The 12,467-nt window shown below is 33.8% G+C and overlaps 1 protein-coding gene across 2 annotated transcripts in view; it reads right to left on the reverse strand.

The window, feature by feature from the left end:
- The window catches only part of SPATA17 (spermatogenesis associated 17), a 95,477-nt gene that overhangs the window by 55,185 nt on the left and 27,825 nt on the right, over positions 1–12,467 (reverse strand). For both annotated transcript variants that reach the window (XM_054062222.1, XM_054062221.1), the window contains one exon: positions 1,012–1,135. In XM_054062222.1, coding sequence (XP_053918197.1) covers positions 1,012–1,135 — 124 coding nt within the window. The remainder of the gene's footprint in view (positions 1–1,011; positions 1,136–12,467) is intronic.

Here is a 12,467-nt window from a genome sequence, read left to right on the forward strand (position 1 = left end):
TTTTTCAAATAAAATTACTTAAATTTGATTTACAAATAATTTTTTATAACTGATATCCAGTTAATTAAACTATATTTCTATTTATTGGATAGATCAGAAATTATTCCTAAAGGTAGAGAACGATTTAATATTCTGTAACTAAGTGTCATGGTATTTTTCCTGATTCTTTAGGATTAACAGTTCTTAAGCACAGATTATAATTAACCTATGGGAAGCAAGCATACCTTGATTGCACATTAATTCCTTATTCATATGAAGAACAATGAGTTACCAAACATTTATGGACACATATTTTTTTACAGAAGTTCAGAAAAAGGGACTAAAAAAAGGCAAACCCACAATCTGTACCAATCATACAAATTCTGCATAAGACATATCCATTGTTATAGTCACCTGTCTGTAAAGGAGCTTTACATACAAAATCTTGAAAAAATATACCACTTACAAATACAAAACAAATTAATCAGTATATATTTAAAATTCATGAGGTATTTCTATGTGAAAACAATCACACTAAATAAGCTGTTTCAGGCAGTTCCAGGAAAAGCTTTAGTTGAAAACCTATATTTACAATCTATCCTAAAAATGAGCAGAACACAGTACCAATCTGAGCATTAGCTCAATTAAAAAAAATAAAAAAAAAAAAATGAAATCCCTTCTCAGCTTAATAACTTGTTATTTCTTGACAAGTGCAACAACATAACAATAAGCCAGTCAAAATGAGTTTTTAAAGCGAGGTTATGCCCTTCGTGTTGTGTTATCACAGTGGCAGATCAAACTGCTGACTTGGACTCTTTCTGCCAGCAGTGCTGATGCTGCCTCTATGAAGCTGCTGTCACGGAATAGTCATGGTACCTGCTCTTGCCCATAGAAAAGCACTAAATTGAACTCGAAGTAGTGTCTTTGTGATATCTTTTCAACAAGTCATGTCCCATTCAGCCTGCTAGTTTATCTCTGTCAGGCTAGGGGCCCAAGTGGTTTGCGTGAGCTGTCAGGAACAGGTATACCAACCTGCTCAGTGCTAAGGAGGTAATGCATCTTTCTGGCTTGGTATTTCTTTTCCTTTTCTTTCTTTTCTAGGTCTTTCCTTTTCTCTTCATTTTCCTTCATTTCTGCATACTTTTGCAGTTCGCTCCTGTAATAAAATAAGTCTGTTAATTATAAAGACGTTTCATTTTACTTTAACCCTTTTATAGCTTCACAGTGTTCTGCTATTATGCATTAGCAGTATATTGACATGACTGGAATGCAAAATTACAGTTAGTTCAGTTCCAAAGCTGTAGGATTCTACATAGATATAACTGTGAAGAAATAGGATTAAAATTATAAAAACAATGAACAGTATGTTAGTTCATATTGCTTATTAATTTGAAGTATATGTCAACCTATGTATTTTTATAACTTGATAAGATAGCATTCATAGATGTCCTCTTTTTGTCTTTGTGAGTAATTTTAGTTTGAATTTCTCTAAGAAGAAGTTATTATGATTCAGTGATTTTCCTTCAAAGGGTTTCAAAATAAATGTTTTCATGTTTCAGTTAGTGCCTTGCAACACCTCCTTCCGATCTTCCAACAGCGGAGGCCTAATGGAATGAGAGAGGATAGTAGACCCTCCTGAATCCTTGAGCTTTTTGTAAGGTTGAGAATGTAGGCATCAAGAGGAACGGGATGCAAATCTTTCAGAGGTGTTATTAAGAGGAGTTTCCAAGAAGCCAGGCTTCTTGCACAGGTCACTTTCTACTCTGGTCTGATAGCAACAGTACAGGCCACCACAAGAAACAAGAATGGAACTGCCCCATCAGTCACTGCATGGCAGCAGTTTGCAAACACATGAGGTCATCTAAATGGGCAGGTCTGTGTATTCAACAGGTAGTAGAAAATTCTTTCATTGTAAAAGACATAAGGAACTCCACCTAATACCAGCTCTTGAAGAATGAAGAAAACTTATGATTGTAATTGAGCGTTTAGAGGAAAACTTTAACAGAAAATGGGCACAGATTTCCTCCTCAATGGCTTTTTTCCATAGAGCCAGGCTTGTCATAAATTATGCAAACAGTGGAGTGAATTAATGTTCTATAAGAAATGAAATTCTGTGCCATTGTGCACAGTACACATGTATGTAATTTTTTTGACCCAGTCAAAAAGGGTCAGTTTGATTAACCACTGTTATTTTTGTTATTAAGAAATGGCTAGTTCAAATTAACCTGTGTGCCAAAGACACCGTGCATGTTCAGTCAAGCATTTAGATTGTTTAAAAGTTAATTAAGTGAGTAAGTTCTAGTCTTTTATTGTTTTAAGCATGTATTTATATGATAAAATCAAAAGCAAAGAAAAATATATTATTCACATATCCGAACTATTCAAGTTCCCCCAAAACACATTATTTAGAGAGATCCACATTAATAGTCTCCATTGTTTCAATGAGTACCCAACACATGACTCTAGGACAAGGATCAAATCCCATCAAAATACGCACATGAATAAGTTTCTTAATATGAATAATCCCATGGGAAAGCTATGTTGCTCCTGAAAGTGGGTTTTTTTAAGATTGTGACTCAGACTAATTGTTAATATGTTAATCATCATAATGTTAAATTAATTCACCAAAATATGTGAGAGCAATAACTGCTTTATAAATATGAACACTATGAAGTCACATTCTTAAAAACAAGTTGCAATGTAGAATTTTTTTTCATGCTACCTTTCAAGTTTTTATCAATTAAAATAATTAAAAAAATAAGTAATTAAACGTATTATTTCAAATGTAAAAGAAAAAATAGAACAAAAAGGAAATAAATTGAAGATAGGAAAAGACATATCGGTGTGCTTGAATCTCTGGAAATATTTTTTTTTGTTGCAGTTTACTGTTAAAGGCTACTAATACAATATTTCATACAAGGTTACTTATGAAGCACACTGACGTTTAAAAATCACCATGCTATGCTTTTGCAGCAGTGTAATTTTTTTCCAACATAAGATTAAATTGCAAAATAAATGAATTACTTAGAGTGGCATGGCCCCCATTTTGCCACCCTTCTCTTGAAAATTGCTTATTAATATGAAAAAAGAAGTTGGAAAATAGCCTGTTTTACTTTATGCATAGCATTTCAGGGCCTTAAAGCCTGTAGAGCTGGGCTAGCTGCACATTTTAGATTGTGTTGGCAAGCAGGGATGATGACCTTTCTGACCTGCATCTCAAGGCTATTATTAATCGCTAAGTAACCTGGTAAAGCCAAACAAATTTGTTTCCATTGAAAGGATCTCTATCTGTGTCTGAGAATTTGTGCTGTACCAAACAAACCTCATTAACTGTGTCCATTTTTGACAAAGAACTAGGAGTTGGAGAGATTGGCGACCTTTCTTTGTCCTTAAGGAACAGATTTCAGAGTCACTGCATGCAGGTACATAAGCATTTTTACCTGCAAACTCTTTGTTCTACATCAATCAATCATAAACAAATGAATAAATGGACAATGCATACAGTATCAACATTTTCCTTTTATTTTATGCCACTTTACCTTCAGTATCAGAGTGTATGATCCATGTTTTACATATTTAACACTACTTCTTGATCCTTTTTGATTACAGACTCCTCTATTCAGCTTTGGTACCACTGTCTCTAACGGATGAAATGTCTATCAACATATTACTACAGTTTTTTCATGTTCTTACATACTCACATACTTCTTCCCAACAGTGGATATGGAACCTTTGTTATTTAGAACATAACTGGTGATGAAAACCCCCAAATAATGATAAAAATATAAATTTGTACTACAGATGTAATGATAATGGGATGCAAAATGCTTCCCATTGTAATTAATCTGAATTTACCAGATCACTTTGAATGAATGATTAATAATCATTATTTGCTGAAATTAAATGAAGTCTAAAATAATTGCTGAAGTTCAACATCATTCATGATCTCTTCAGACAATTCTGTCATCCAAATCATTATGATCCTTCCTTATTATCAGATGTTCTCACTAATGCTGTACCATAATCTGTTTTAAAGTCTGAGTGGTTTTATGCAGTTGCAAATAATTTTTAACATACTTTTGCAGCCTACACATTTTGTCAGTTGTGCTAAAATATTTCTATCATGCCTTATACTGCTCTGTACAGTTGTAGAGAACAGGCAGACAATTCTGTCTCAGGGATAATAGCTCCCAAGATGATTCTCTCCTGAGAAGCAGTACAAAATAAGGGCTATGTAGTAGTCTAAATGTTGCTTGACTGGAAAGCATAGATGTTTTAGTATAAATATAGATTTTTTTCTAAAGCTATTTGAACCTGAAACTTTCATCTCTTTTATCGTACTTTCAAGAATTTGAATAGGAGCAACAAAAGCAGAGACAAGCAGTTGGAATTAATATACTGCTTCACACATTAGCAGATTAATACTAATATGTATTAATGTGCAGGGGAGGGCACTGTGCAGGGGAGGTCACTGTTACCATGCAGAAAAATGTGTACAAGCATAAGTGATACTTAAGACATAAATTTGGACTTCCAAATAGAATTAGACTTTCAGATAGCTCACATATAAGTGAGTTTATTGAGAAGTTTCATGCTTGTGACCTTCTATATGTATACTTTCCCAGAAAAAAACAAATGCAAATTCCATTAAAGTCAATTGAAAATTCACTGGAATTAAATGATCTTTTGATTAAACTCTTACACTTACTGCCAGCCTTCTCTTAGTTCATACATATCCTAGGTTCATTGAGCAATAGTAAGCAATCTTTTCTTGGAGCTATGTATTATAAATACTAGTTATGATGCATGATACCCCATGGACTCTGGATCAAATCTGCTTCAGGATTAACTTGTCATGGTTCAGTGTGAAGTGGCAGAACTCGATATGGCTAGATTGGTTGGCCTGTGTTTTTAAAGCTTTGTTAGTTTTTTCAGAGGATGAAGAGTGCTGCAAATGCAAACCATATTTTAGGTTAATTAATAATCTTGCTTTTTCTTTTTTTAAATAATCTGTCTGCTGCATGGCTCATAGTTAGAATAGTAGTTCTTATTAAATTGTTATAACTGAAAAAGTGGGTAATATTTTTAGCATGTTATCTTTTCATTAGCTTAAAGCTTATCTCAGTATATTAACAGCATCTGCTGCATCTTCCTACAAAACTGGCTTCCCATGTAAGCTTGGTCCAATCAGAGTTTTTCCCAAACAGAATTTTATTAATATCTTCATAGAAGAAATATGTAAGAAATAAGAAACAGATCAGAAGAATATCAGTGTTTATTAGCACAAGTTTAGAATGCATTCTTTTGTTTAAAAAGTGATTATACTGGGTAACACAAAGTGTGTTTTCATTATCATAATGAATGCTTTATCTAATTGAAAATAGGCTCAAAGCCCACAATTAAAAATTATCTTGGGCAACAACTCTATGAAGTAGCAACTGATTTGTTAATGATAAAATAGTCTCCTTTATATAGTTTGAAAATAACACACTTTCATATGACAAGGTAACTTATTGTTATTCTGATACTTCATTATGCAGTAGGCAGTGGTGTTGGTTCCAGCTATGAGATGCAAATCCAGTTGACAGTGCTCCTGCTGTCTGTATAAAGGTTAAAAATACACATATAATATTGTTCCTAGCACTTCTAGAAAGGTCTTCAAGTGATGATTTCAGCAATATACAGATTTTAATAATTCTGCATAGAACTGCATAATTTTACAAATTCACAGTGACCTACATTTATTGAACTTTATCAAACTATTTCATTCTGTTTGCATTTTCAGTGGCATTCTATGGTTCTTTTATCAGATAACCATTAAATTATAATATTAACTAAAGTAAAGGGCATCTAAGAAAATCAATAATTAGTATAGGTGCCCGGAGTATCCCAAAAGAGGAGAAATTTATTGTGATTTTAAACAGTTCAAACTCCAAATCATAAAATTCCTGCAATATAGGTAGTGGGAAACCTTAATATAAAACGAGGTAGCCTAAATCGATTTTACCTTCCTGACTATATATCATCCTCCCTGATAAAATACAGAGTATGGAAGTGAAAATGAAATTAGTGGGACAATACTTTTGGTACACCACTGCGTGCCACTTGATCTCACATTACATTGGTGCAGGTGAGAATGGAATATGACCTGCCATGATAACATCGTTTGACTTAATCTATTATATTTGGGAAAAAATGAAATATATTTACAGATGAGCCTTGGATGTAAAAATAGTTTAGAGAGCACTGTACATTCAATGCAAAGTTTTAACAGAAGACAGATACTACATATTTATGTTACCTATGTACCACCCAACAGCTTGATCATCTTCAGCCTTTTCCTGATTTTTTTAATGATCCTGTTCAGATTTACTGAGCAGAATAGAGCCGCTCTGCAATCCCCTTACTCCCCTCTACCATGCTGCTCCTGCTTGTAGGTATCTCAGGTTGCAGTGGAACAGATGCCCAAAGAGACAGTCAGTTATTAGTGGTATTAGGTATCTTACTGCCAAGGAGATCTAACACAAATGGGTATCTAAAATTCTTCTAAATTTAAATGTAAGTGTTTACATCAATCTATTCCACAACTAAATCATGACACTGTCTTCAAAATCTGGAGGAATGGTACTGCTCTGTCATTGCAGTGCAGTGAATAGGAAATTATAACGACTCCTTAGGATGAAAAAAATTAAAATAAATAAAGATAATGAATAGGCATGCAAATACACCCTTTAGTTTCTATTATTAATAATTTTACAGAAAGAAATTCATAACACTTTAATATCCCATTGTAATTTGTGCATTGTAGAACATATTCTGCATATCTTTCCTTAACCACATAGTGTACACAGCCAGTGAAATTCAGTGACATACCAGCTCAACTGTCAAGGTCCACCATGTGATCAATACACTATGTAGGAAATGTGACAAACACAGTGGTGAAGGGCATACAGTGAATGAATACCCTGTGCAGATCAGGAGATCAGGACACCGCATGTACCAGACGATAGGAAAGAACAGACTGATGTATCCTTCTTATCCTTCTGATTTCCACTACTGCAGTTACTCAAAGGGAGTGCAACAGCTTTTCAAAATACTGATTGCACAGCCAGTTTCTAACTAAAAAGGGAATATTTTCCCTAATCCATTATACAGAATCTTCTGATTAAGGTTTCAATGACAATTTTTCCTCATATTTATTTAAAACCTACTTTCTTGGTAATATACAATCTTGTCAAATTATTCCATTTTCTGGAAACATGCAAATTTATTGGTCCAAATGTTTTTCCCCTGTGTGTACAAATCCTTAAGCTGAATTTAATTCATACTCATTTGCAGTACAAACTGCAGTGTTCTTAAAAGTAACTTTTGTAAAAGTTCCAATTTAAATGACAATATTTTCCTAGCTTAAGTATTTTGATTTAACTAAACTGTAAAACCCACCTATTATGGATATAGCATAAGAATAACTACAACACTGAAGCTTCCATTGACTGAGGAACTGGATCCAAGTCTACTGGTTCAGTTTTATTTACATTCAGCTTTATACTAATATAGCTAACCACAACAGGAATTTTTTTTTTCACTCCATAGCTGTTTGCTATGGAACCCTTCAAGGAAAAATCATCCCAACTGATTAACTTAAACAGTGAAATTACTATCTCAGGGTAAAAAAACTGATCTGGCTCTGAGTGGATAACAGAGCCCTAACACAAATTATCCTGGTAGCAGTTTAGCAGCAGTGGTTATTTCTAGCACAGGATCAGTGCTAGTCTGCTAATAGAGCAGTCATGTTCTTAATTTTTCCAGCAACGTGTAAAAGAGGCTGTCTCACCATGGCCAAATACCACTGAAAGTTTTGTAGTGAATATCACGTGAAAGTATCTAGTATCTTTTGACACTGCAGTTCCCAGAAGTCTATATATGCTACCATCTGCACAGTAATAACTAGAGGAAAGCACACTGCTGTGTTTTGCAACAGTTAAGCTATTCCCAGTGCTAGAATGAACTCATTGAAGTGGATATCTCACCGCTGCAGTGCAGGACAATGTAGACATATCTGTATTCCTTTTACTTATATGATACTTGGCAACATAATATTCAACATTATGTGATTTTAAAAAGCAAACATGACATTCTAACTTCTAGAGATCATCATGTAAGTTGATTTTCCTTCTCAGAGTATTGTGAAACAATTTGACTGAGGTCTACTGACTGACTCACATTTTTCACTTACTTTCATATAAAAGTCTGCACATTTACAAATACAACAGTACACTTTGTTCACATTAAACAGGTTTTACAAGTGGCAAAGTAGGGAGAGCTTTTATGTACTGACCCATTAAATATACCAGAGCATTAATGCCAAATTTGCACCTTCATAGTGATTTTCATGGTACCTGACAGTTTTCTGCACTCATAGAACAGTTTTACCACTTGATCATCTATGACGTCATTTTTAATGAAGCATAAGACATTATGAAAGACACAGCAACTCAGTATATTTTTCATATAGCAAATGTAATTATTTTAAATACTGCAGTGCTACTTGTAAGTATTTGATTTCACAGCAGCAGACAGTTAACAAAATGGAAGTAGTAACTTGATCCAAATTTTCAGAAGTGCTAGGAAACTGTACCTCTTGAAAACTTTGAAGAAATGAACACCTCAATATATCAGGCATTTTTTAGAATGGTGTGCAAGAAACAACACTGAGAATTAAAGTCTGTTCTTTGAAATTTGTTCTACCATTACAGCAAGATTACATTTAATCATAGATTTAGATGTCCAATTATTTATGCCTAAAGAGAACATCCGACACCTAATTCTATTGTTTATACCTAAGCATATGATCTTCTGATCTCAGTACTAGACCCGTTCTTGAGTATCTAAGCACAATACTAGATGGTAGTGAGGCCTCCCAGCACCAAGTACAAGCAGGCTAATTAGTATCGCATCTTTTCGGGTGTCATGCAGCTGAAATACCAAATTAGTTTGTCAGATGAGGCTGTAAACATTCTGCAATCAGTTAGTTAATTGGATAAGAAAAGAATGGACTGCTTGGAGAAAAGAGGTAGAAAATGTTGCTTTCTTGAAACACTTTGTTGTTTAAAGACAACACTTCCATTGGATAAGGCATTGTCAAAAAACACCTTACTTAGTTTGGTCTTCCTAAATATTCCTGCTGTTTCTGAGCATTTTGTTAACTACTTATTTAATAAGGAGTTATGAAGCAGGTAATGGTAATTTTCTAATTGGTACTCACACAGAGTATCCTACGTTATGACAAAAATAAATGTTGTGGTATTAAATCAAATGGCCTGTTGTGTGTTAATTAAAAATAAAATTTACACTTACATATTTTGGTTTTATTTTGTTTCTTTGGAGAACTCAAAAATAAGCTACATTCAGCACATTCTGGAAAAGCTGTATGTGTAAATTAAATACTCACTGTATAAGCTGGAATATTTAGATAGCACAGAGCAAACTTAGTTACATAGCCATTTGTACACAAATTGCTTTTACAAATAAAAGAAATATCTGATTTTGTAATGTAGCACACTAAATTCATGCATTTAAATGTTATGGTTCATTATAAACTGAAAATTGCACGCCAAAAAGATCCATCACCTTGTTTTAATGATAAAGGAACTGCGTTGAGTAAATGGCATATAAAATTTGTCATAATTCTAATGACCTAAACAGCTGAAATGACTAGTAGTCCAAAAGGCACATGAAAAATATTTATATACTTTTTCATGAGTCTTCAGCTTCAAGTGGTAGAGCTTCCCTGATAACCTAGTATAGGCTGTATATAGATGGCCTGTCATGTCTCTACAATTAGATAAAACCAGAACTGCTATAATTTAATCAGTTACAACCTGAAAATTATATTTTGAAAATCAAGTTTATTAATATGTAATCTTTAGGTAATCATATTTATTCTCCTAATTTACACAATATTTATGACACTCTACATGTCCTTGAAATAGCGAACAGGGACACTACACTATGAAAAAGTGGCCTAGCTGCTGGAGTTCATAAATTTTGTTCAGCTTTGGATGAGTTCAAAGAATTGCCATGTAAGAAAAGCCTTACAGAGGGAATTTATCTGATTATGGCAGTAATAATTACCCAGCTGTTTATTGCAGATAGAGAAATAATTCATGTAGGCAATAGGCCGTGGTGGCAATGACACTCCGCATTTAGTAAATATGCAAACTGTTCACTTCTAATTAACCAAGCTAGAGGATGCCCTTATTAAATGTATAAACTAAAAGTGCCTTCCTGACAAGTGATGAATTGTTACATTGCACAAACTCTTGCCACAGAATTACTGGAGTGAACTTGGGGCTTAACTTCATTAAGAGATCTTGTGGGATAGTTAAATGAGGATGGACAGCATAACAAGACCTATCTGACAGTCAATGATATGTTAGAGCTTAATGAAACTGCACCTCTTTCCCTTTTCTACTTATTTTACAGTGAAGATTCTACTGCAGAAAAACATGACTGCGACGTCGGTCTATATGGCAATACAAAATGTTAAGATTAGTCAGTCTTTGTCGACAGAAAATGTTTGGTGAGCTGTCAGTAATTCCAACAGACCCAGTTAGAAATAAAAAATCTATTCAGACACCACAGTGCCTTGAAAGCTCACAGGTATAAAACTACTGTTATTCTACAATACTGTGTTGTCACACCTGGTTTATTCTACATTCACCAAAAGTGAGCAGCTACACCAAAGACGATTTGGTCCAATGAGTGAATGCAAGGAACTCAAATTTCTTTCTGCACACTCATATTAAAAATTTTCCTTTGGATACCACTCAAATAATACTTAATGTTTAATCTGTTACTCTTAATGGTGTACTTAGTGCTGTACAAAAATACATGAGAAAATAAAGTCTTCATATAGTCTACAATCCAACCTGTTACTTATGTTGCTTCTGCTACTCATGATTACCTGAAAAACTTGATCTATGTTACACAGAACCAGCTAAAAACATGGTAAGGCTGCTTTCACCATTTGCTCAAGAGAGGCATGAATAGAATAAGGTACATGAGGTATGTCTAGTTCAATCTGCATTGGAAATTCAGCTTACGTGTAGTCATCATGGTTCCTACTTTAACTTCACTGCATTCAGAAAGTGCTTTCCTGTGGAGTGAAAACAGGATATTGCCTGCTCTATAGCTATAGCCAGTTCATTTAAATTTCATGATCAAACTAAAAAGACAAAAAGTTCATCTAAAATGTCTCAGTTTGCAAAATGCATTATTAAAAGCATGTATTTATATAAGCATATATGCTGTATAAAAACATATATGTAAATGAAACTGTGTTAAAAATGTATGAAGGTAGGCAGAGTAGACCTAAAAATGGACTGACTTATCAAAGAGGGGTTTTTAATGCTCAGAATCTGTAAAAACCATTCATTTATGGACAACACATTTAAGAAGGAAGAACCATCATAAAATACATGACTGTAGAGAATACTTTAGTCAGATGAAAGTACCTTTAAAATATATTATTTTAAAGCTTTTCTCTGGTCTAGCTCGTACTTAATATTGTTCAATGGACACTAGGTCAAATCACTGAGAAGAATCAAATAACTCAGTTTTTATGTCTTACTCATCCTAACAACATCGGGTTTGTAGCTAGAGAAATACTCTGGCATCCTCAGTGGACTGCAGTTATAAGTTTCTACGAGATCTAGCAGTTACACCTGAAATACTCTGGAAGAAGCACAGATGTCACAAATTATGTGCCCTACCACTCAAAATTGGTATTAAAATAAAAAAGCATAGGCAATTGCATCTATTTCTATGGCTCCCAAAGGAAGCTAACAGGATAAGTTACATTCAGAAAATTCTAATTTGAGGTAAATAAGTCAAAAAGCATAGTGTATTTCCTCTAGTTATCTTTAAAGACAAGAAAAAGAAGATGGATTGAAGATAAATTAGTTAATTAAACATGAAGTGAAAGACAACGTTACCAAAATGAGTTTTCTATTATTGCAAGAATTCCAAGGAGCTGTCTGAAAGGCTTTGGCACTAATTGAAAATAGACTACAGAATCAATTGCTTCTGCAGTCAATGAGGAGGAACATTTTAATTGAATTATAAGACAATATATACATTCTTCAAAACTCTTTGACACTTGTGAAAATGGCCAGGACTTACCTTTATCAGAAAGGAACAGACAGATGGAGGCTGAGCAGATTCTCCTCACATTACTATGACAACACTTGATTTTTTCAAGCCCACTTCATAGAAAACAGCAATACCTCAAAAGTTTTAAGAAGCAAAGCGCTTGTCACGTTAAAAGTAAATAGACGTCAGTAATGCTCTAGTAATCAAGAACAAGCTAGATACTCTTAACTTTTTTCATTACTACATGCTCAGGCGTATTTGCAGAAAAGCTAAACATTGGATTACCACCAGTAACATGTAACAGTACTGGATTTCACTGTTATGTTAAGATTACA

This window comes from Cuculus canorus, chromosome 3 (assembly GCF_017976375.1).
Source record: "Cuculus canorus isolate bCucCan1 chromosome 3, bCucCan1.pri, whole genome shotgun sequence".
NCBI classification, from domain to species: Eukaryota; Metazoa; Chordata; class Aves; order Cuculiformes; family Cuculidae; genus Cuculus; species Cuculus canorus.